The following is a 26,095-nucleotide window of genomic DNA, read 5'->3' on the forward strand; positions in this document are numbered from 1 at the left end:
CACAGTGGTTGGGGCGGCACAGTGGTTGGGGCAGCACAGTGGTACAGTGGTTGTGGCGGCACAGTGGTTGGGGCGGCACAGTGGTTGGGGCAGCACAATGGCACAGTGGTTGGGGTGGCACAGTGGTTGGGGCGGCACAGTGACACAGTGGTTGGGGCGGCACAGTGACACAGTGGTTGGGGAAGCACAGTGGTTGGGGCGGCACAGCGACACAGTGATTGGGGCAGCACAGTGGCACAGTGATTGGGGCTGCACGGTGGCACAGTGATTGGGGCAGCACAGTGGTTGGGGCAGCACAGTGATTGGGGCAGCACAGTGATTGGGGCTGCACGGTGGCACAGTGATTGGGGTGGCACAGTGATTGGGGCTGCACGGTGGCACAGTGGTTGGGGCAGTACAGTGTTTAGGACGGCACAGTGGCACAGTGATTGGGGCTGCACGGTGGCACAGTGGTTGGGGATGCACGGTGGCACAGTGGTTCGGGATGCACGGTGGCACAGTGGCACAGTGGTTGGGGCAGCACAGTGGCACAGTGGTTGGGGCAGCACAGTGGCACAGTGCTTGGGGCAGCACAGTGATTGTGGGCTGCACGGTGGCACAGTGATTGGGGGCAGCACAGTGGCACAGTGGTTGGGGCAGCACAGTGATTGGGGCGGCACGGTGGCACAGTTGTTGGGACGGCACAGTGGTTGGGTAGCACAGTGATTGGGGCAGCACGGTGGCACAGTGGTTCGGGCAGCACGGTGGCTGGGGCAGCACGGTGGCACAGTGATTGGGGTGGCACAGTGATTGGGGCAGCACAGTGGCACAGTGGTTGGGCAGCACAGGGATTGGGGCAGCACAGTGGCACAGTGGAGGGCAGCACAGTGATTGGGGCAGCACAGTGGTTGGGGCAGCACAGTGGCATAGTGGTTGGGCTGGCACAGTGGCACAGTGATTGGGGCAGCACAGTGATTGGGGCAGCACAGTGATTGGGGCAGCACAGTGATTGGGGCAGCACAGTGGCACAGTGGAGGGCAGCACAGTGATTGGGGCAGCACAGTGATTGGGGCAGCACAGTGGTTGGGGCAGCACAGTGGCACAGTGGATGGGCAGCACAGTGATTGGGGCAGCACAGTGGTTGGGGCAGCACAGTGGCACAGTGGCTGGGCAGCACAGTGGCATAGTGGTTGGGGCAGCACTGTGATTGGGGCAGCACAGTGATTGGGGCAGCACAGTGATTGGGGCAGCACAGTGGCACAGTGGTTGGGGCAGCACAGTGGTTGGGAAGCACAGTCATTGGGGTAGCACAGTGGCACAGTGGTTGGGCAGCACAGTGATTGGGGCAGCACAGTGGCACAGTGGTTGGGCAGCACAGTGATTGGGGCAGCACAGTGATTGGGGCAGCGCAGTGGCACAGTGATTGGGGCAGCACAGTGGCATAGTGGTTGGGGCAGCACAGTGATTGGGGCAGCACAGTGATTGGGGCAGCACAGTGGTTGGGCAGCACAGTGATTGGGGCAGCACAGTGATTGGGGCAGCACAGTGGTTGGGGCAGCACAGTGGCACAGTGGTTGGGGCAGCACAGCGGCAAAGTGGTTGGGGCAGCACAGTGGCACAGTGATTGGGCAGCACAGTGGCACAGTGGTTGGGGCAGCACAGTGATTGGGGCAGCACAGTGGCACAGTGGTTGGGGCAGCACAGTGATTGGGGCAGCGCAGTGATTGGGGAAGCACAGTGGCACAGTGGTTGGGGCAGCACAGTGGCACAGTGATTGGGGCAGCACAGTGGCACAGTGGTTGGGGCAGCACAGTGGTTGGGGCAGCACAGTGATTGGGGCAGCACAGTGGTTGGGGCAGCACAGTGGTTGGGGCAGCACAGTGACACAGTGATTGGGGAAGCACAGTGGCACAGTGGTTGGGGCAGCACAGTGACACAGTGATTGGGGCAGCACAGTGATTGGGGCAGCACAGTGGTTGGGGCAGCACAGTGGTTGGGGCGGCACAGTGGTTGGGGCAGCACAGTGGTTGGGGCGGCACAGTGACACAGTGATTGGGGAAGCACAGTGGTTGGGGCAGCACAGTGGTTGGGGCAGCACAGTGACACAGTGATTGGGGCAGCACAGTGGCACAGTGGTTGGGGCAGCACAGTGGCACAGTCGTTGGGGCAGCACAGTGGTTGGGGCGGCACAGTGGCACAGTGATTGGGGCAGCACAGTGGCACAGTGGCTGGGGCGGCACAGTGATTGGGGCAGCACAGTGGCACAGTGATTGGGGCGGCACAGTGGCCCAGTGATTGGGGCAGCACAGTGATTGGGGCAGCACAGTGGCACAGTGATTGGGGCGGCACAATGATTGGGGCGACACAGTGATTGGGGCGGCACAGTGGCACAGTGATTGGGGCAGCACAGTGGCACAGTGATTGGGGCAGCACAGTGGCACAGTGATTGGGGTGGCACAGTGATTGGGGCAGCACAGTGGCACAGTGATTGGGGTGGCACAGTGATTGGGGCAGCACAGTGGCACAGTGATTGGGGCAGCACAGTGGTTGGTGCAGCACAGTGGTTGGGGCAGCACAGTGGCACAGTGGTTGGGGCAGCACAGTGATTGGGGCAGCACAGTGGTTGGGGCAGCACAGTGGCACAGTGGTTGGGGCGGCACAGTGACACAGTGGTTGGGGCGGCACAGTGGTTGGGGCAGCACAGTGGTACAGTGGTTGTGGCGGCACAGTGGTTGGGGCGGCACAGTGGTTGGGGCAGCACAATGGCACAGTGGTTGGGGTGGCACAGTGGTTGGGGCAGCACAGTGGCACAGTGGTTGGGGTGGCACAGTGGTTGGGGCGGCACAGTTACACAGTGATTGGGGCAGCACAGTGATTGGGGCGGCACGGTGGCACAGTGATTGGGGCTGCACGGTGGTTGGGGCAGCACAGTGGCACAGTGATTGGGGCAGCACAGTGATTGGGGCGGCACAGTGATTGGGGCGGCACAGTGGCACAGTGATTGGGGCAGCACAGTGATTGGGGCAGCACAGTGGCACAGTGATTGGGGCGGCATAGTGATTGGGGCGGCACAGTGATTGGGGCGGCACAGTGGCACAGTGATTGGGGCAGCACAGTGGCACAGTGATTGGGGCAGCACAGTGATTGGGGCAGCACAGTGGCACAGTGATTGGGGCGGCACAGTGATTGGGGCGGCACAGTGACACAGTGATTGGGGCAGCACAGTGGCACAGTGATTGGGGCAGAACAGTGGCACAGTGGTTGGGGCGGCACAGTGATTGGGGCAGCACAGTGGCACAGTGATTGGGGTGGCACAGTGATTGGGCAGCACAGTGGCACAGTGATTGGGGCAGCACAGTGGTTGGTGGCGCACAGTGGTTGGGGCAGCACAGTGGCACAGTGGTTGGGGCAGCACAGTGATTGGGGCAGCACAGTGGTTGGGGCAGCACAGTGGCACAGTGATTGTGGCAGCACAGTGGCACAGTGTTTGGGGCGGCACAGTGACACAGTGGTTGGGGCGGCACAGTGGTTGGGGCAGCACAGTGGTACAGTGGTTGTGGCGGCACAGTGGTTGGGGCGGCACAGTGGTTGGGGCAGCACAATGGCACAGTGGTTGGGGTGGCACAGTGGTTGGGGCGGCACAGTGACACAGTGGTTGGGGCGGCACAGTGACACAGTGGTTGGGGAAGCACAGTGGTTGGGGCGGCACAGCGACACAGTGATTGGGGCAGCACAGTGGCACAGTGATTGGGGCTGCACGGTGGCACAGTGATTGGGGCAGCACAGTGGTTGGGGCAGCACAGTGATTGGGGCAGCACAGTGATTGGGGCTGCACGGTGGCACAGTGATTGGGGTGGCACAGTGATTGGGGCTGCACGGTGGCACAGTGGTTGGGGCAGTACAGTGTTTAGGACGGCACAGTGGCACAGTGATTGGGGCTGCACGGTGGCACAGTGGTTGGGGATGCACGGTGGCACAGTGGTTCGGGATGCACGGTGGCACAGTGGCACAGTGGTTGGGGCAGCACAGTGGCACAGTGGTTGGGGCAGCACAGTGGCACAGTGCTTGGGGCAGCACAGTGATTGTGGGCTGCACGGTGGCACAGTGATTGGGGGCAGCACAGTGGCACAGTGGTTGGGGCAGCACAGTGATTGGGGCGGCACGGTGGCACAGTTGTTGGGACGGCACAGTGGTTGGGTAGCACAGTGATTGGGGCAGCACGGTGGCACAGTGGTTCGGGCAGCACGGTGGCTGGGGCAGCACGGTGGCACAGTGATTGGGGTGGCACAGTGATTGGGGCAGCACAGTGGCACAGTGGTTGGGCAGCACAGGGATTGGGGCAGCACAGTGGCACAGTGGAGGGCAGCACAGTGATTGGGGCAGCACAGTGGTTGGGGCAGCACAGTGGCATAGTGGTTGGGCTGGCACAGTGGCACAGTGATTGGGGCAGCACAGTGATTGGGGCAGCACAGTGATTGGGGCAGCACAGTGATTGGGGCAGCACAGTGGCACAGTGGAGGGCAGCACAGTGATTGGGGCAGCACAGTGATTGGGGCAGCACAGTGGTTGGGGCAGCACAGTGGCACAGTGGATGGGCAGCACAGTGATTGGGGCAGCACAGTGGTTGGGGCAGCACAGTGGCACAGTGGCTGGGCAGCACAGTGGCATAGTGGTTGGGGCAGCACTGTGATTGGGGCAGCACAGTGATTGGGGCAGCACAGTGATTGGGGCAGCACAGTGGCACAGTGGTTGGGGCAGCACAGTGGTTGGGAAGCACAGTCATTGGGGTAGCACAGTGGCACAGTGGTTGGGCAGCACAGTGATTGGGGCAGCACAGTGGCACAGTGGTTGGGCAGCACAGTGATTGGGGCAGCACAGTGATTGGGGCAGCGCAGTGGCACAGTGATTGGGGCAGCACAGTGGCATAGTGGTTGGGGCAGCACAGTGATTGGGGCAGCACAGTGATTGGGGCAGCACAGTGGTTGGGCAGCACAGTGATTGGGGCAGCACAGTGATTGGGGCAGCACAGTGGTTGGGGCAGCACAGTGGCACAGTGGTTGGGGCAGCACAGTGGCAAAGTGGTTGGGGCAGCACAGTGGCACAGTGATTGGGCAGCACAGTGGCACAGTGGTTGGGGCAGCACAGTGATTGGGGCAGCACAGTGGCACAGTGGTTGGGGCAGCACAGTGATTGGGGCAGCGCAGTGATTGGGGAAGCACAGTGGCACAGTGGTTGGGGCAGCACAGTGGCACAGTGGTTGGGGCAGCACAGTGATTGGGGCAGCACAGTGGTTGGGCAGCACAGTGGCAAAGTGGTTGGGGCAGCACAGTGGCACAGTGGCTGGGGCGGCACAGTGATTGGGGCTGCACAGTGGCACAGTGATTGGGGCAGCACAGTGGCACAGTGGCTGGGGCGGCACAGTGATTGGGGCAGCACAGTGGCACAGTGATTGGGGCGGCACAGTGGCACAGTGATTGGGGCAGCACAGTGATTGGGGCAGCACAGTGGCACAGTGATTGGGGCGGCACAATGATTGGGGCGACACAGTGATTGGGGCGGCACAGTGGCACAGTGATTGGGGCAGCACAGTGGCACAGTGATTGGGGCAGCACAGTGGCACAGTGGTTGGGGCGGCACAGTGATTGGGGCAGCACAGTGGCACAGTGATTGGGGTGGCACAGTGATTGGGGCAGCACAGTGGCACAGTGATTGGGGCAGCACAGTGGTTGGTGCAGCACAGTGGTTGGGGCAGCACAGTGGTTGGGGCAGCACAGTGATTGGGGCAGCACAGTGGTTGGGGCAGCACAGTGGCACAGTGGTTGGGGCGGCACAGTGACACAGTGGTTGGGGCGGCACAGTGGTTGGGGCAGCACAGTGGTACAGTGGTTGTGGCGGCACAGTGGTTGGGGCGGCACAGTGGTTGGGGCAGCACAATGGCACAGTGGTTGGGGCGGCACAGCGACACAGTGATTGGGGCGGCACAGTTACACAGTGATTGGGGCAGCACAGTGATTGGGGCGGCACGGTGGCACAGTGATTGGGGCTGCACGGTGGCACAGTGATTGGGGTGGCACCGTGAATGCGGCTGCACGGTGGCACAGTGGTTGGGGCAGCACAGTGTTTAGGACGGCACAGTGGCACAGTGATTGGGGCTGCACGGTGGCACAGTGATTGGGGCTGCACGGTGGCACAGTGGTTGGGGCAGCACAGTGATTCGGGGTGCACAGTGGCACAGTGGTTGGGGCAGCACAGTGGCACAGTGCTTGGGGCAGCACAGTGATTGTGGGCTGCACGGTGGCACAGTGATTGGGGGCAGCACAGTGGCACAGTGGTTGGGGCAGCACAGTGATTGGGGCGGCACGGTGGCACAGTTGTTGGGACGGCACAGTGGTTGGGCAGCACAGTGATTGGGGCAGCACGGTGGCACAGTGGTTCGGGCAGCACGGTGGCTGGGGCAGCACGGTGGCACAGTGATTGGGGCGGCACAGGGATTGGGGCAGCACAGTGGCACAGTGGAGGGCAGCACAGTGATTGGGGTAGCACAGTGGTTGGGGCAGCACAGTGCTTGGGGCAGCACAGTGGCACAGTGGTTGGGGCAGCACAGTGATTGGGGCAGCACAGTGGTTGGGGCAGCACAGTGATTGGGGCAGCACAGTGGTTGGGGCAGCACAGTGGCACAGTGATTGGGGCAGCACAGTGACACAGTGATTGGGGCAGCACAGTGACACAGTGGTTGGGGCAGCACAGTGGCATAGTGGTTGGGCAGCACAGTGACACAGTGATTGGGGCAGCACAGTGACACAGTGGTTGGGCTGGCACAGTGGCACAGTGATTGGGGCAGCACAGTGGCACAGTGATTGGGGCAGCACAGTGGCACAGTGGTTGGGCAGCACAGTCATTGGGGCAGCACAGTGGTTGGGGCAGCACAGTGGCACAGTGGTTGGGGCAGCACAGTGATTGGGGCAGCACAGTGGCACAGTGGTTGGGCAGCACAGTGATTGGGGCAGCACAGCGGTTGAGCAGCACAGTGGCACAGTGGTTCGGCTGGCACAGTGGTTCGGCAGCACAGTGGCACAGTGGTTGGGGCAGCACAGTGGCAAAGTGGTTGGGGCAGCACAGTGGCACAGTGATTGGGCAGCACAGTGGCACAGTGGTTGGGGCAGCACAGTGGCACAGTGGTTGGGGCAGCACAGTGATTGGGGCACCACAGTGGTTGGAGCAGAACAGTGATTGGGGCAGCACAGTGGCACAGTGGTTGGGGCAGCACAGTGATTGGGGCACCACAGTGGTTGGGGCAGCACAGTGATTGGGGCAGCACAGTGGCACAGTGGTTGGGGCAGCACAGTGGCACAGTGATTGGGCAGCACAGTGGCACAGTGGTTGGGGCAGCACAGTGATTGGGGCAGCACAGTGGCACAGTGGTTGGGGCAGCACAGTGGCAAAGTGGTTGGGGCAGCACAGTGGCACAGTGATTGGGCAGCACAGTGGCACAGTGGTTGGGGCAGCACAGTGGCACAGTGGTTGGGGCAGCACAGTGGCACAGTGGTTGGGGCAGCACAGTGGCACAGTGATTGGGGCAGCACAGTGGTTGGGGCAGCACAGTGGCACAGTGGTTGGGCAGCACAGTGATTGGGGCAGCACAGTGATTGGCGCAACACAGTGATTGGGGCAGCACGGTGGCACAGTGGTTGGGCAGCACAGTGATTGGGGCAGCACAGAGGCACAGTGGTTGGGCAGCACAGTGATTGGGGCAGCACAGTGATTGGGGCAACACAGTGATTGGGGCAGCACGGTGGCACAGTGGTTGGGCAGCACAGTGTTTGGGGCAGCACAGTGGCACAGTGGTTGGGCAGCACAGTGATTGGGGCAGCACAGTGATTGGGGCAGCACAGTGGTTGGGGCAGCACAGTGGCACAGTGGTTGGGCTGGCACAGTGGCACAGTGGTTGGGGCAGCACAGTTTTTGGGGCAGCACAGTGACACAGTGGTTGGGCAGCACTGTGATTGGGGCAGCACAGTGATTGGGGCAGCACAGTGGCACAGTGGTTGGGCAGCACAGTGATTGGGGGAGCACAGTGGCACAGTGGTTGGGCAGCACAGTGATTGGGGCAGCACAGTGATTGGGGCACCACAGTGGCACAGTGGTTGGGCAGCACAGTGATTGGGGCAGCACAGTGGCACAGTGGTTGGGCAGCACAGTGATTGGGGTGGCACAGTGATTGGGGCAGCACAGTGGCACAGTGGTTGGGCAGCACAGGGATTGGGGCAGCACAGTTGCACAGTCGAGGGCAGCACAGTGATTGGGGCAGCACAGTGGTTGCGGCAGCACAGTGGCACAGTGGTTGGGCTGGCACAGTGGCACAGTTGTTGGGGCAGCACAGTGGCACAGTGATTGGGCAGCACAGTGGCACAGTGGTTGGGGCAGCACAGTGGCACAGTGGTTGGGGCAGCACAGTGATTGGGGCACCACAGTGGTTGGGGCAGCACAGTGATTGGGGCAGCACAGTGGCACAGTGGTGGGGTAGCACAGTGATTGGGGCACCACAGTGGTTGGGGCAGCACAGTGATTGGGGCAGCACAGTGGCACAGTGGTTGGGGCAGCACAGTGGCACAGTGATTGGGCAGCACAGTGGCACAGTGGTTGGGGCAGCACAGTGATTGGGGCAGCACAGTGGCACAGTGGTTGGGGCAGCACAGTGGCAAAGTGGTTGGGGCAGCACAGTGGCACAGTGATTGGGCAGCACAGTGGCACAGTGGTTGGGGCAGCACAGTGGCACAGTGGTTGGGGCAGCACAGTGGCACAGTGGTTGGGGCAGCACAGTGGCACAGTGATTGGGGCAGCACAGTGGTTGGGGCAGCACAGTGGCACAGTGGTTGGGCAGCACAGTGATTGGGGCAGCACAGTGATTGGCGCAACACAGTGATTGGGGCAGCACGGTGGCACAGTGGTTGGGCAGCACAGTGATTGGGGCAGCACAGAGGCACAGTGGTTGGGCAGCACAGTGATTGGGGCAGCACAGTGATTGGGGCAGCACAGTGGTTGGGGCAGCACAGTGGCACAGTGGTTGGGCTGGCACAGTGGCACAGTTGTTGGGGCAGCACAGTGACACAGTGGTTGGGCAGCACTGTGATTGGGGCAGCACAGTGATTGGGGCAGCACAGTGGCACAGTGGTTGGGCAGCACAGTGATTGGGGCAGCACAGTGGCACTGTGGTTGGGCAGCACAGTGATTGGGGCAGCACAGTGATTGGGGCACCACAGTGGCACAGTGGTTGGGCAGCACAGTGATTGGGGCAGCACAGTGGCACAGTGGTTGGGCAGCACAGTGATTGGGGCGGCACAGTGATTGGGGCAGCAGAGTGGCACAGTGGTTGGGCAGCACAGGGATTGGGGCAGCACAGTGGCACAGTGGAGGGCAGCACAGTGATTGGGGCAGCACAATGGTTGGGGCAGCACAGTGGCACAGTGGTTGGGCTGGCACAGTGGCACAGTTGTTGGGGCAGCACAGTGACACAGTGGTTGGGAAGCACTGTGATTGGGGCAGCACAGTGATTGGGGCAGCACAGTGATTGGGGCAGCACAGTGATTGGGGCAGCACAGTGGCACAGTGGTTGGGCAGCACAGTGATTGGGGCAGCACAGTGGTTGGGCAGCACAGTGATTGGGGCAGCACAGTGGTTGGGCAGCACAGTGATTGGGGCAGCACAGTGGTTGGGGCACTACAGTGATTGGGGCAGCACAGTGGTTGGGCAGCACAGTGGCACAGTGGTTGGGCAGCACAGTGATTGGGGCAGCACAGTGGTTGGGGCAGCACAGTGATTGGGGCAGCACAGTGGTTGGGCAGCACAGTGATTGGGGCAGCTCAGTGGTTGGGGCAGCACAGTGGCACAGTGGTTGGGCAGCACAGTGATTGGGGCAGCTCAGTGGTTGGGGCAGCACAGTGGCACAGTGGTTGGGGCAGCACAGTGGCACAGTGGTTGGGCAGCACAGTGATTGGGGCAGCACAGTGATGGGGCAGCACAGTGGCACAGTGGTTGGGCAGCACAGTGGTTGGGGCAGCACAGTGGCACAGTGGTTGGGCAGCACAGTGGTTGGGGCAGCACAGTGGCACAGTGGTTGGGCAGCACAGTGGTTGGGGCAGCACAATGGCACAGTGGTTGGAGCAGCACAGTGGCACAGTGATTGGGGCAGCACAGTGGCACAGTGGTTGGGCAGCACAGTGATTGGGGCAGCAGAGTTTTTGGGGCAGCAGAGTGGCACAGTGGTTGGGGCAGCACAGCGGAACAGTGGTTGGGCAGCACAGTGATTGGGGCAGCACAGTGATTGGGGCAGCACAGTGGCACAGAGCTTGGGGCGGCACAGTGATTGGGGCAGCACAGTGGTTCGGGCAGCACAGTGGCACAGTGGTTGGGCAGCACAGTGATTGGGGCAGCACAGTGATTGGGGCAGCACAGTGGCACAGTGGTTGGGGCGGCACAGTGATTGGGGCAGCACAGTGGCACAGTGGTTGGGGCGGCACAGTGATTGGGGCAGCACAGTGGCACAGTGGTTGGGGCAGCACAGTGGCACAGTGGTTGGGGCAGCACAGTGGCACAGTGGTTGGGGCAGCACAGTGGCACAGTGGTTGGGGCAGCACAGTGGCACAGTGATTGGGCAGCACAGTGGCACAATGGTTGGGGCAGCACAGTGATTGGGGCAGCACAGTGATTGGGGCAGCACAGTGGTTGGGGCAGCACAGTGGCACAGTGGTTGGGGCAGCACAGTGGCACAGTGGTTGGGGCAGCACAGTGATTGGGGCAGCTCAGTGGTTGGGGCAGCACAGTGGCACAGCGATTGAGCAGCACAGTGGCACAATGGTTGGGGCAGCACAGTGATTGGGGCAGCACAGTGATTGGGGCAGCACAGTGGTTGGGGCAGCACAGTGGCACAGTGGTTGGGGCAGCACAGTGGCACAGTGGTTGGGGCAGCACAGTGATTGGGGCAGCTCAGTGGTTGGGGCAGCACAGTTGCACAGTGGTTGGGGCAGCACAGTGATTGGGGCAGCACAGTGACACAGTGGTTGGGGCAGCACAGTGATTGGGGCAGCACAGTGATTGGGGCAGCACAGTGACACAGTGATTGGGGCAGCACAGTGGCACAGTGGTAGGGGCAGCACAGTGATTGGGGCAGCACAGTGGCACAGTGGTTGGGGCAGCACAGTGGCACAGTGGTTGGGGCAGCACAGTGGCACAGTGGTTGGGGCGGCACAGTGGTTGGGGCAGCGCAGTGGCACAGTGGTTGGGGCAGCACAGTGGCACAGTGGTTGGGGCAGCACAGTGGCACAGTGGTTGGGGCAGCACAGTGGTTGGGGTGGCACAGTGGCACAGTGGTTGGGGCAGCATGGTGGCACAGTTGTTGGGGCAGCACAGTGGTTGGGGCAGCACAGTGGCACAGAGGTTGGGGCGGCACAGTGGTTGGGGCAGCACGGTGGCACCGTGGTTGGGCAGCACAGTGGTTGGGGCAGCACGGTGGCACAGAGGTTGGGGCGGCACAGTAGTTGGGGCAGCACGGTGGCACAGTGGTTGGGGCAGCACAGTGGCACAGTGGTTGGGGCAGCACAGTGGCACAGTGATTGGGGCAGCACAGTGGCACAGTGGTTGGGGCTGCACAGTGGCACAGTGATTGGGGAGCACAGTGGCACAGTGGTTGGGGCAGCATTGTGGCACAGTGGTTGGGGTGGCACGGTGGCACAGTGGTTGGGGCAGCACAGTGGCACAGTGGTTGGGGCAGCACAGTGACACAGTGATTGGGGCAGCACAGTAGCACAGTGGTTGGGGCAGCACAATGGCACAGTGATGGGGGCAGCACAGTGGCACAGTGATTGGGGCGGCACAGTGGTTGGGGCAGCACAGTGACACAGTGATTGGGGCAGCACAGTGGTTGGGGCAGCACAATGGCACAGTGATTTGGGCAGCACAGTGGCACAGTGATTGGGGCAGCACAGTGGAACAGTGGTTGGGGCAGCACAGTGGCACAGTGGTTGGGGCAGCACAGTGGCACAGTGGTTGGGGCAGCACAGTGGCACAGTGATTGGGGCAGCACAGTGGCACAGTGATTGGGGAGCACAGTGGCACAGTGGTTGGGGCAGCACAGTGGCACAGTGGTTGGGGCAGCACAGTGGCACAGTGGTTGGGGCAGCACAGTGATTGGGGCAGCACAGTGGTTGGGGCAGCACGGTGGTACAGTGGTTGGGGCAGCACAGTGGCACAGTGGTTGGGGCAGCACGGTGGCACAGTGGTTGGGGCAGCACAGTGGTTGGGGCGGCACGGTGGCACAGTGGTTGGGGCAGCACAGTGGCACAGTGGTTGGGGCAGCACAGTGGCACAGTGGTTCGGGCAGCACAGTGGCACAGTGGTTGGGCAGCACAGTGATTGGGGCAGCACAGTGGTTGGGGCAGCACAGTGATTGGGGTAGCGCAGTGGCACAGTGATTGGGGCAGCACAGTGGCACAGTGGCTGGGCTGGCACATTGGCACAGTGGTTGGGCAGCACAGTGGCACAGTGGTTGTGGCAGCACAGTGGTTGGGGCAGCACAGTGATTGGGGCAGCACAGTGGTTGGGGCAGCACAGTGGCACAGTGGTTGGGGCAGCACAGTGGCACAGTGATTGGGGCAGCACAGTGATTGGGGCATCACAGTGGTTGGGGCAGCACAGTGGTTGGGGCAGCACAGTGGCACAGTGGTTTGGGCAGCACAGTGGCACAGTGGTTGGGGCAGCACAGTGATTGGGGCAGCACAGTGGTTGGGGCAGCACAGTGGCACAGTGGTTGGGGCAGCACAGTGGCAAAGTGGTTGGGGCAGCACAGTGGCACAGTGGTTGGGGCAGCACAGTGGCAAAGTGATTGGGGCAGCACAGTGGCACAGTGGTTGGGGCAGCACAGTGGTTGGGGCAGCACAGTGGCACAGTGGTTGGGGCAGCACAGTGGCAAAGTGATTGGGGCAGCATAGTGATTGGGGCAGCACAGTGGCACAGTGGTTGGGCAGCACAGTGGCACAGTGATTGGGGAGCACAGTGGCACAGTGGTTGGGGCAGCATTGTGGCACAGTGGTTGGGGTGGCACGGTGGCACAGTGGTTGGGGCAGCACAGTGGCACAGTGGTTGGGGCAGCACAGTGACACAGTGATTGGGGCAGCACAGTGGCACAGTGGTTGGGGCAGCACAATGGCACAGTGATGGGGGCAGCACAGTGGCACAGTGATTGGGGCGGCACAGTGGTTGGGGCAGCACAGTGACACAGTGATTGGGGCAGCACAGTGGCACAGTGGTTGGGGCAGCACAATGGCACAGTGATTTGGGCAGCACAGTGGCACAGTGATTGGGGCAGCACAGTGGAACAGTGGTTGGGGCAGCACAGTGGCACAGTGGTTGGGGCAGCACAGTGGCACAGTGGTTGGGGCAGCACAGTGGCACAGTGATTGGGGCAGCACAGTGGCACAGTGATTGGGGAGCACAGTGGCACAGTGGTTGGGGCAGCACAGTGGCACAGTGGTTGGGGCAGCACAGTGGCACAGTGGTTGGGGCAGCACAGTGGTTGGGGCAGCACAGTGGTTGGGGCAGCACGGTGGTACAGTGGTTGGGGCAGCACAGTGGCACAGTGGTTGGGGCAGCACAGTGGCACAGTGGTTGGGGCAGCACAGTGGTTGGGGCGGCACGGTGGCACAGTGGTTGGGGCAGCACAGTGGCACAGTGGTTGGGGCAGCACAGTGGCACAGTGGTTCGGGCAGCACAGTGGCACAGTGGTTGGGCAGCACAGTGATTGGGGCAGCACAGTGGTTGGGGCAGCACAGTGATTGGGGTAGCGCAGTGGCACAGTGATTGGGGCAGCACAGTGGCACAGTGGTTGGGCTGGCACATTGGCACAGTGGTTGGGCAGCACAGTGGCACAGTGGTTGTGGCAGCACAGTGGTTGGGGCAGCACAGTGATTGGGGCAGCACAGTGGTTGGGGCAGCACAGTGGCATAGTGGTTGGGGCAGCACAGTGGCACAGTGATTGGGGCAGCACAGTGATTGGGGCATCACAGTGGTTGGGGCAGCACAGTGGTTGGGGCAGCACAGTGGCACAGTGGTTTGGGCAGCACAGTGGCACAGTGGTTGGGGCAGCACAGTGATTGGGGCAGCACAGTGGTTGGGGCAGCACAGTGGCACAGTGGTTGGGGCAGCACAGTGGCAAAGTGGTTGGGGCAGCACAGTGGCACAGTGGTTGGGGCAGCACAGTGGCAAAGTGATTGGGGCAGCACAGTGGCACAGTGGTTGGGGCAGCACAGTGGTTGGGGCAGCACAGTGGCACAGTGGTTGGGGCAGCACAGTGGCAAAGTGATTGGGGCAGCATAGTGATTGGGGCAGCACAGTGGCACAGTGGTTGGGCAGCACAGTGGCACGGTGATTGTGGCAGCACAGTGGTTGGGGCAGCACAGTGGCACAGTGGTTGGGCAGCACAGTGATTGGGGCAGCACAGTGATTGGGGCAGCACAGTGGCACAGTGATTGGGGCAGCACAGTGATTGGGGCAGCACGGTGATTGGGGCAGCACAGTGGTTGGGGCAGCACAGTGGCACAGTGGTTGGGCAGCACAGTGATTGGGGCAGCACAGTGATTGGGGCAGCACAGTGGCACAGTGGTTGGGCAGCACAGTGATTGGGGCAGCACAGTGATTGGGGCAGCACAGTGGTTGGGGCAGCACAGTGGCACAGTGGTTGGGCAGCACAGTGATTGGGGCAGCACAGTGATTGGGGCAGCACAGTGGTTGGGGCAGCACAGTGATTGGGGCAGCACAGTGATTGGGGCAGCACAGTGGCACAGTGGTTGGGCAGCACAGTGATTGGGGCAGCACAGTGATTGGGGCAACACAGTGGCACAGTGATTGGGGCAGCACAGTGGCACAGTGGTTGGGGCAGCACAGTGGCACAGTGATTGGGGCAGCACAGTGGCACAGTGGTTGGGGCAGCACAGTGATTCGGATGGCACAGTGGCACAGTGGTTGGGGCAGCACAGTGGCACAGTGATTGGGGCAGCACAGTGGCACAGTGATTGGGGCAGCACAGTGATTGGGGCAGCAAAGTGGCACAGTGGTTGGGCAGCACAGTGATTGGGGCAGCACAGTGGCACAGTGGTTGGGGCAGCACAGTGGTTGGGGCAGCACAGTGGCTGGGGCAGCACAGTGGCACAGTGGTTGGGGCAGCACAGTGATTGGGATGGCACAGTGGCTGGGGCAGCACAGTGGCACAGTGATTGGGGCAGCACAGTGATTGGGGCAGCACAGTGGCACAGTGGTTGGGCAGCACAGTGATTGGGGCAGCACAGTGATTGGGGCAGCACAGTGGCACAGTGGTTGCGCAGCACAGTGATTGGGGCAGCACAGTGGTTTGGGCAGCACAGTGGCACAGTGGTTGGGCAGCACCGTGATTGGGGCAGCACAGTGATTGGGGCAGCACAGTGATTGGGGCGGCACAGTGGTTGGGGCGGCACAGTGGCACAGTGATTTGGGCAGCAGTGGCACAGTGGTTGGGGCAGCACAGTGGCACAGTGGTTGGGGCAGCACAGTGGCACAGTGGTTGGCGCAGCACAGTGGCACAGTGATTGGGCAGCACAGTGGCACAGTGGTTGGGGCAGCACAGTGATTGGGGCAGCACAGTTATTGGGGCAGCACAGTGGTTGGGGCAGCACAGTGGCACAGTGGTTGGGGCAGCACAGTGATTGGGGCAGCACAGTGGTTGGGGCAGCACAGTGGCACAGTGGTTGGGGCAGCACAGTGGCACAGTGATTGGGGCAGCACAGTGGCACAGTGGTTGGGGCAGCACAGTGGCACAGTGGTTGGGGCGGCACAGTGGTTGGGGCAGCGCAGTGGCACAGTGGTTGGGGCAGCACAGTGGTTGGGGCAGCACAGTGGTTGGGGCAGCGCAGTGGCACAGTGGTTGGGGCGGCACAGTGGCACAGTGGTTGGGGCAGCACGGTGGCACAGTTGTTGGGGCAGCACAGTGGTTGGGGCAGCACAGTGGCACAGTGGTTGGGGCGGCACAGTGGTTGGGGCAGCACAGTGGCACAGTGGTTGGGCGGCACAGTGTTTGGGGCAGCACGGTGGCACAGTGGTTGGGGTGGCACAGTGGTTGGGGCAGCACGGTGGCACAGTGGTTGGGGCAGCACAGTGGCACAGTGGTTGGGGCAGCACAGTGGCACAGTGATTGGGGCAGCACAGTGGCACAGTGGTTGGGGCAGCACAGTGCCACAGTGATTGGGGAGCACAGTGGCACATTGGTTGGGGCAGCACAGTGGCACAGTGGTTGGGGTGGCACAGTGGTTCGGGCAGCACAGTGATTGGGGTAGCACAGTGATTGGGGCAGCACGGTGGCACAGTGGTTGGGGCAGCACAGTGACACAGTGGTTGGGGCAGCACAGTGGTTGGGGCAGCACAGTGACACAGTGGTTGGGGCAGCACTGTGATTGGGGCAGCACAGTGGCACAGTGGTTGGGGCGGCACAGTGACACAGTGATTGGGGCAGCACAGTGACACAGTGATTGGGGCAGCACAGTGGCACAGTGGTTGGGGCAGCACAGTGGTTGGGGCAGCACAGTGGCACAGTGATTGGGGCAGCACAGTGATTGGGGCAGCACAGTGGCACAGTGATTGGGGCGGCACAGTGACACAGTGATTGGGGCAGCACAGTGACACAGTGATTGGGGCAGCACAGTGGCACAGTGGTTGGGGCAGCACAGTGGTTGGGGCAGCACAGTGGCACAGTGATTGGGGCAGCACTGTGGCACAGTGATTGGGGCAGCACAGTGGCACAGTGATTGGGGCAGCACAGTGGCACAGTGATTGGGGCAGCACAGTGGCACAGTGATTGGGGCGGCACAGTTGTTGGGGCAGCACGGTGGCACAGTGGTTGGGGCAGCACAGTGGCACAGTGGTTGGGGCAGCACAGTGGCACAGTGATTGGGGCAGCACAGTGGCACAGTGATTGGGGCAGCACAGTGACACAGTGGTTGGGGCAGCACAGTGACACAGTGGTTGGGGCAGCACAGTGACACAGTGGTTGGGGCAGCAGGGTGGCTGGGGCAGCACAGTGATTGGGACAGCACAGTGGTTGGGGCAGCATGGTGGCTGGGGCAGCACAGTGGTTGGGGCAGCACAGTGGTTGGGGCAGCATGGTGGCTGGGGCAGCACAGTGGTTGGGGCGGCACAGTGGCTAGCATTCCTCCTCACAGCTCCAGGGATCCGGGTTGAATTCTGGCCTCGGGTGATTGTCTGTGTGGAGTTTCCACTCCCTCCCTGTGTCTGCGTGGGGCAGCACAGTGGTTGGGGCAGCACAGTGGTTGGGGCAGCGCAGTGGCACAGTGGTTGGGGCAGCACAGTGGCACAGTGGTTGGGGCAGCACGGTGGCACAGTGGTTGGGGCGGCACAGTGGTTGGGGCAGCACGGTGGCACAGTGGTTGGGCGGCACAGTGGTTGGGGCAGCACGGTGGCACAGTGGTTGGGGTGGCACAGTGGTTGGGGCAGCACGGTGGCACAGTGGTTGGGGCAGCACAGTGGCACAGTGGTTGGGGCAGCACAGTGGCACAGTGATTGGGGCAGCGCAGTGGCACAGTGGTTGGGGCAGCACAGTGGCACAGTGATTGGGGCAGCGCAGTGGCACAGTGGTTGGGGCAGCACAGTGGCACAGTGATTGGGGAGCACAGTGGCACAGTGGTTGGGGCAGCACAGTGGCACAGTGATTGGGGAGCACAGTGGCACAGTGGTTGGGGCAGCACAGTGGTTGGGGTGGCACAGTGGTTAGGGCAGCACAGTGATTGGGGTAGCACAGTGATTGGGGCAGCACAGTGGCACAGTGGTTGGGGCAGCACGGTGGCACAGTGGTTGGGGCAGCACGGTGGCACAGTGGTTGGGGCAGCACAGTGACACAGTGGTTGGGGCAGCACTGTGATTGGGGCAGCACAGTGGCACAGTGGTTGGGGCAGCACAGTGACACAGTGATTGGGGCAGCACAGTGGCACAGTGGTTGGGGCAGCACAGTGACACAGTGATTGGGGCAGCACAGTGGCACAGTGATTGGGGCAGCACAGTGGCACAGTCGTTGGGGCAGCACGTGGCACAGTGGTTGGGGCAGCACAGTGATTGGGGCAGCACAGTGGCACAGTGGTTGGGGCAGCATAGTGGCACAGTGGTTGGGGCGGCAGTGGTTGGGGCGGTACAGTGGTTGGGGCAGCACAGTGGCACAGTGGTTGGGGCAGCACTGTGGCACAGTGATTGGGGCAGCACAGTGGCACAGTGGTTGGGGAAGCACAGTGGCTGGGTCAGCACAGTGGCACAGTGATTGGGGAGCACAGTGGCACAGTGGTTGGGGCAGCACAGTGGCACAGTGGTTGGGGTGGCACGGTGGCACAGTGGTTGGGGCAGCACGCTGGCACAGTGGTTGGGGCAGCACAGTGGCACAGTGGTTGGGGCAGCACAGTGGCCCAGTGGTTGGGGCAGCACAGTGGTTGGGGCAGCACAGTGGCACAGTGGTTGGGGCGGCACGGTGGCACAATGGTTGGGGCAGCACAGTGGCACAGTATTTGGGGCAGCACGGTGGCACAGTGGTTGGGGCAGCACAGTGGCACAGTGTTTGGGGCAGCACAGTGGCACAGTGGTTGGGGCAGCACAGTGGCACAGTGATTGGGGCAGCACAGTGGCACAGTAGTTGAGGCAGCACAGTGGTTGGGGCGGCACGGTGGCACAGTGGTTGGGGCAGCACAGTGGCACAGTGGTTGGGTCAGCACGGTGGCACAGTGGTTGGGGCAGCACAGTGGCACAGTGGTTGGGGCAGCACAGTGGCACAGTGGTTGGGGCAGCACAGTGGCACAGTGGTTGGGGCAGCACAGTGGCACAGTGATTGGGGCAGCACAGTGGTTGGGGCAGCACGGTGGCACAGTGGTTGGGGCAGCACAGTGGCACAGTGTTTGGGGCAGCACGGTGGCACAGTGGTTGGGGCAGCACAGTGGCAAATGTTTGAGGCGGCACAGTGGCACAGTGGTTGGGGCAGCATGGTGATTGGGGCAGCATGGTGGCACAGTGGTTGATGGCAGCACAGTGGCACAGTGATTGGGGCAGCACAGTGACACAGTGGTTGGGGCAGCACAGTGACACAGTGGTTGGGGCAGCATGGTGGCTGGGGCAGCACAGTGGTTGGGGCGGCACAGTGGCTAGCATTCCTCCTCACAGCTCCAGGGATCCGGGTTGAATTCTGGCCTCGGGTGATTGTCTGTGTGGAGTTTCCACTCCCTCCCTGTGTCTGCGTGGGTTTCCTCTGGGTGCTCCGGTTTCCTCCCACTTTCCAAAGGTAGATTGGCCATGATAAATTTCCACTTATTGTTCAAGAGGTTAGGTGGGGTTACTGGGATCTGGGGATGGGGTGGAGGCGTGGACTTAAGCAGGGTGCTCTTCCCCAGGTCCAGTGCAAACGTGATGGGCCGAATGGCCTCCTACAGCACTGTTAATACTATGATAACCAGCAAAGAGAAATGAGACACTCTCCACTTCACATTGTTTGTATCATATGGATTCAGGTCAGGTATATTACAAGATGGATGGAAAGTAAAACTCAATCTGCAGCATGCTCAGGTCAAGTATGGCATGGGCAAAGTGAGCACATTAGATTCTGCCCCAACAAACATTCCAGGGTTACGTAGAGCACCAGATGGAAGAATCATAAAGCTCTCTCCACTCTGCCGTCCTTCTATATTGCCCCAACAAGTTTTTTTGAAATTCATTTACGGGAAGTAGGCATCGGTGGTTAGGTTAGGAATTATTGCCCATCCCTAGTCGCCTTTCATAAGCTAGTTGTGAGTTGCCTTCTTGAACTGCTGCTGTCCTTGAGGTGTAGGTACACCCACTGCGCTCTTAGGGAGGAAGTTCCAGGATGTTGCCTCAGCAACATATTTCCAAATCAGAGTGGTGAGTGACTTGGATGGTAACTCCAGGTGGTGGGGTTCCTCGGTATCTGCTGCTCTTGTCCTCTTTCGTCAGTGGTGGAGGGCTTGAATGTTTGTGGAAGGGAGTAATCAAGTGGGCTGCTTTGTCCTGGATGTGTTGTTGGAGCTGGCAAGTGGAGAATATTCCATTACACTCCTGATTTGTGCCTTGTAGATGGTGGACAGGCTTTGGGGTCAGGAGGTGAGTTACTCATCATAGGATTCCTAGCCTTTGACCTGCCTTGATAGTCACAATATTAATGTGGGTAATCCAGTTCAGTTTCTGATCAATAGTAACCCCCAGGATGTTTATTGTGGGGATTCAGCGATGGTAATGCCATTAAATGTCAAAGGGCGGTGGTTTGATCCTTTCTTGAAGGAGATGGTCATTGCCTGGCACTTGTGTGGCGCGAATGTAACTTGTCACTTGTGAACCCAAGCCTGGATATTGTCCAGGTCTTGCTGCATTTGGACATCGAGTACTTCATTATCTGAGGAATCGTGAATGGTGCTGAACATTGTGCAGTCATCCGCAAACCTTATGATGGAAGGGAGGTCATTGATGAAGCAGCTGAAGATGGTTGGGCCAAGGACACTACCCTGAGGAACTCTTCAATGAAGAGCGCAGTCGAGCATGCCAGGAGCAACATCAGGCATACCGAAAGATGGGAGGCGGGATTCTCCTGAATCAGTGCGATTGCCCGACGCCGGTGTCAAAAACGGCGCGAACCACTATGGCGTCGGGCCGATTGGAAGTAGCAGAATTCTCGCTACTTGGCATACCGCCGGCATGGTTCCGCGCATGCGCAGACTGGCTGGCGTATTCTGGCGCATGCACGGGGGGGGGGTCTTCTCCGCGCCGGCCATGGCGGAGCCCTATATGGGCCGGCACGGAAGGAAGAAGTGCCCCCACAGCACAGGGCCACCCGCAGATCGGTGGGCCCCAATCGCGGGCCAGGCCACCGTGGGGGCACCCCCCGGACCCGGAGTTCCCCCCGAGGACCGCCCCAGCCGACTTACCTGCCAGGTCCCACCATGTGGGACCAATTCTAATCCACGCTGGCGGGACTGGCCAAAAACAGGCGGCCGCTCGGCCCATCGGGGCCCGGAGAATTGCCGGGGGTGCTGCTCCCAACGGCGTGGCATGAATCCTGTTCCCTCCCGAAAACCGGCGGCGGAGAATGCGGCAGCCGGCGTCGGGGCGGGATTCACGACGCCGCCCCCGGGGATTCTTCGACCCGGCTAAGCGATTGCACAACAAACACATATATAGTCCAGCTACATCCAGCCGTAAATGGTTTTGGACAATTAAACAATTCACTGATGGAGGAGTTCCACAAATTGCCCAATCCTTAATGATGGAGGAGCCCAGCACATATGTGCAAAAGACAAGGTGGAGGTATTCGCATCAATCTTCAGCCAGAAGTACCGAGTGGATGGTCCATCTTGGTCTCCTCCGGAAGTCCCCAGCATCACAGATGTCAGTCTTCAGCCAATACGATTCACTCCACCTGGTATCAAGAAACAGCTGAAGGCACTGAATACAGCAAAGGCCATGGGCCCTGACAATATCCCGGCAATAGTACTGTGAAGATTTGTGCTCCAGAACTGCCCGTATCCCGAGCAAAGCTGTACAGTTTCAAAACAGGAATCTACTGGCAAGGTGGAAAATTGCCCAGGTGTATCCTGTACACAAGAAACAGGACAAATCCAATCCAGCCAGTTACTGGCCTATCCGTCTACTCTCCATCATCAGCAAAGTGATGGCAGGAGTCATCAACAGTGCTGTCAAGCGGCAGTTACTCAGCAATAACCTGCTCACAGACGCTTAGTTTGCGTTCCACCAGGGTCACTCAGCTCCTGACCTCATTACAGCCTTGGTTCAAACATGAACAAAAGAGCTGAAAACCAGAGGTGAGATGAGAGTGACTGCCCTTGACATCAAGGCAGCATTTGACTGAGTATGGCATCAAGGAGCCCGAGCTAAACTGGAGGCAGTGGGAATCAGGGGGAAAACTCTCCATTTGTTGGATTCATACCTGGCACAAAATAATTCACTTTGCAATTGTTATCTAGGTTATAAATTTAGTATAGTTACCTTCACATTGCCCCATTAAGCACTCTCAGGTCAAATATAGCAAGGGTTAGGTACACAGTAAAAGCATTACCGTAATCTCAGGAAGGCACCTTCATTGCACCACTGCCATTTTCATTTTGCACATCAACTACCTCCATGTTCTCATTAAATGAAATATTTCCTGCATGAAGCTAGGTTGATTTATGACTAATATGTTTTATTTGGGACACTTAAAGCAGCATTCTGCCTCATCCTCCACTTGTGTTAGCATGCTTCTCCTAACTCATGTAACCATACCTCTACTGTATGTGATGATGTGGAGATGCTAGCGTTGGACTGGGATGGGCACAGTGAGAAGTCTTACAACACCAGGATAAAGTCCAACAAGTTTGTTTAGAATCACTAGCTTTCGGAGAATAGCTCCTTCATCAGGTGAGTCACCTGGCGTTGGACTTTAATCTGGTGTTGTAAGACTTCTTACTCTACTGTATGTGTCACTGCTTTAATTGTGTAATGGTACTCCCCATCATACAAAGGTGTCTCTGCATCCCTTCAATCACATAAAAATGCCTTTGTACCCACTCTGCCTCACGCTACTATACAGTTGCGTTCTCTATCCTGGGCCGAAATTCTCCTACCCGCCCCGCCACATTTCTGCCCCGACCGGCCGGCGGGAGTCTCCGTAACACCGGCCGGTCAATGGGGTTTCCCTTTGTGGGGCAGCCCCACGCCGTCGGGAAACCCCCGGGCGCCGGCAAAACGGAGACTCCCGCCGGCGGAGAATGACGCCCATGGAGTGAAGCATCTGAATCTGTATGAAGGTATCTCCACCACACGAAAAGTTAGCTCCTTTTCCACCTCCTTCTTGTGTAAAGGTGCTTCCCTCATTTTGGTACTTCTCCCTGGTCGAGTGGGTAAGACTGGTGAGAAGAGCATAGGATTGAAATTTCACCAGCAATTTTGTGATGCTGTGCACTGCTACATTATGTGTGGCAGTGTAGCATTGTGGATAGCACAATTGCTTCACAGCTCCAGGGTCCCAGGTTCGATTCCCGGCTTGGGTCACTGTCTGTGCGGAGTCTGCACGTTCTCCCCGTGTCTGCGTGGGTTTCCTCCAGGTGCTCCGGTTTACTCCCACAGTTCAAAGATGTGCGGGTTAGGTGCATTGGCCATGCTAAATTGCCCTTAGTGTCCCAAAAGGTTAGGTGGGGTTACTGGGTTACGGGGATAGAGTGTAGGCATGGGCTTAAGTAGGGTGCTCTTTCCAAGGGCCAATGCAGACTCGATGGGTCGACTGGCCTCCTTCTGTATTGTAAAATTTTACGATTCTATGATACATTAGCACTCTGCATGGCAAAACGTTAACCTCTTTTCATCTTGTGAGATACAGAATGTAGCTTATTAAGCCAGTTAGATTCAAAGTAGATCTAGCTGTAGGCACAGATGATATACTTGATATCAATTTACAGATGCTGAGCAAACTTTCTCATGTTCAGCAAATACGCTTATCACTCACGGATAAAATCCGATCTCCTCTCCGTAGCTCTCCACTGAGGTCTGCTGGTCCGCCTGCCAGAATGAATGATACAAAAATCCCTTCGCCATCTTCTCCGCCGACAATGTTAAAGCCTAACCCTGTTGATCCTTTGTGGAGAACAATCTTTCTTGGTTCTCTGAAATAAAAATAGGAACAACATTAGAAAGAAACCACTCAACCAAATTGTTGGAAAAATCCAGATCCCAGTCCCAGGAAGCTGACTCCACTCAATTCTCTGTCATTGAGATGAGTAAGACCACATAAAAAGATAGTTTAAATGGTTAGGCCATGTTGAACGACTGTAGAGAAGTTTTGAACTGAACTAATTAAATTCTCAATTAAACTGATGAGAGGCCCAAGTTAAGTGCTATACCTAAAGAGAAGGGAAAATAAATCAGCCCACAGGAAAGGAAGGGTGAGGGTTCATCAGAGAGTTCACTCTATACTTTGTCTAAAAGAAGAATTTACAAAGTTTCTGTACCATTTGTTTAATTTAATTCTGCGAAACTAAGAAATGTGTAGTCAGACTGTCCCTTTCAGGTGGTCCTGACTATCTGACCCAGAAACTAGTTTCACTGTACATTTACATCAAACTGTTGAATTCTTGAGTATCATTACCATAAACGGTTGGGAAAATCCAAAATTTAAAAGTCAGCTGAAAAGAATCAATTGCACACCACGTCGTAAACAATATTCCAACAGGGAAATCAGGAAAGTAAGAAATATAATCAGCCAGTATCATGTTCACCATAATTGCATAAGCTACATTGTTACGGAATATTTTGTGAAAACCCAACTTATTTCCATGCACCATAAAAACAAACAAATCTGAGGAAAATGTGTTACATAAATTGACAATGTAGAATTCCAAATACATAAATGAGATAGGTTAAATGATAATCACAGAGTTCTACTGCTTCGTGAAGATTCCCTTCCCAATTGCAGCAAACCTATATTCGCAGAGTTTTAACAGAGGAGAACATCCCAAAGCACTTCTGAAACGTAGGACAAAGAAACGCTTTTGCTTTCTTTAAGGTTGGCATTTGATCAGCATATCTTGGGAAACTAGGAAAATGTGGCTGAGGGGGTGCTTGTTAGTCAATCTTTTAAAATTAAACTTGCTGAACTTACCTAGCTGAGAGACCAAAACAAATGCTATCAAAGGAAGCAACAGAGATAATACAGCCCAACCAGAGACACTAGTGTTTTAGCTACGAAGACTAGGCCTTGAATCGAGATAAGGTGTTCCAGCAAAGTATAAACTTGTTTTCCTGGAAAATTAACTATAATTTAATGGAAAATTACTGGAGAAAGCAAAAGAAAGGCGGACAATTTTCAGCGCAGATGTTAACCATGGTTCAAAGAAAAGCCACAGAACAAAACTGCCTATGGTATTTTGAAAGAAGCTTCATAGGACAAGGGTGGTGGCATGTCACCACTCACTCAGGGGAGCCGAATTGCTGTGGCAACATGCACTGTTTTGCAGGAGTTGTAGGCTGGAGCTGTGAATAATTATGGTAGAAGGTCCAACTTTCTTTCCATCACATGGCTGACCAGGAATCTCTCCCACACTTACTGCCTGCCTCTGGCATTTGCTGGAAGGATTTGCAGGTTGGTAGTCAACCTGTTTGGCCACATTATGAACACATCTTCTTTGGAGATCAAGCCCTTTGGTGGGACTCGAACCTGGAGCTGCTGGCTCAGAGGAGGGGCACTACCCACTGCACACAAGAGTGTACACCACAGGAGCTGGCCACTCCTGGTGATTGTATGACCACAGTTGATATTGACCAGGATTTTCTGGCCTCGCCATGGCGGACCTACCATGTAAGATTCAGCAGCTCAGCCAAATGTCACGATCCCAGTGACAGGCAGGCTAGAAAATCCTGCCCATTATATTTGAACCAGATATATGATGAATTATTTAGTTGCTGGAAGTGAAGTAACATACTTGAGTATTCTGTTGCTAAATATCAGCAAAGAGTTGAATAGCTGGAAGTAAAGTCACAAAACAGCTGTTGTTCTTTATTATTATTTTCTTTTCACTCATTTTCTCAACCTGTTAAATCTGTAATAATTTTCTGTAACCATTTGATTTTCCTGTGCTCAGTGAAAATCTGCCCATGGGGATATATATGGAGTCTCCCAGGCAGCATCCCATTGCTGTATTAAGGAGATGACAGAAGCCTTGTTCAGGGGGGCTGGCGTTCGTTTGTGCTATCAATTGGACCCTAATGTCAGGCGAAGTGGACCATCGGCTGAATTTCCCAGGTACAAGGTGCCATGGATTGCATGCATGTGGCCATAAAGGTTCACACAGAACAGCCCGCAGCCTTCAACTGAAGAAAGTCTGTAATCGTGGCTACAAAGAAACTACCCCCATGAAGCATAACAATCTTTTGGGCGAGTCAATATGTTTTCTTGTGGTTCGTGGGTCAAAAGAACTATAAGTTGTGTGTTTCATAAAAGACTACGGAAACGGAAATCGGGCAAGGAGTAGCAACAGCAAAATTAGGCAAGGTG

General features: G+C 58.0%; 1 protein-coding gene across 13 annotated transcripts in view; it reads right to left on the minus strand.

Annotated features, from left to right (window-relative positions):
- The window catches only part of dlg3 (discs, large homolog 3 (Drosophila)), a 1,021,949-nt gene that overhangs the window by 208,931 nt on the left and 786,923 nt on the right, over positions 1-26,095 (minus strand). For all 13 annotated transcript variants that reach the window (XM_072505485.1, XM_072505481.1, XM_072505482.1 and 10 more), the window contains one exon: positions 23,552-23,708. In XM_072505485.1, the coding sequence (XP_072361586.1) occupies positions 23,552-23,708 (157 nt within the window). The remainder of the gene's footprint in view (positions 1-23,551; positions 23,709-26,095) is intronic.

The sequence above is a fragment of the Scyliorhinus torazame genome, chromosome 5, assembly GCF_047496885.1.
Source record: "Scyliorhinus torazame isolate Kashiwa2021f chromosome 5, sScyTor2.1, whole genome shotgun sequence".
NCBI lineage: Eukaryota > Metazoa > Chordata > Chondrichthyes > Carcharhiniformes > Scyliorhinidae > Scyliorhinus > Scyliorhinus torazame.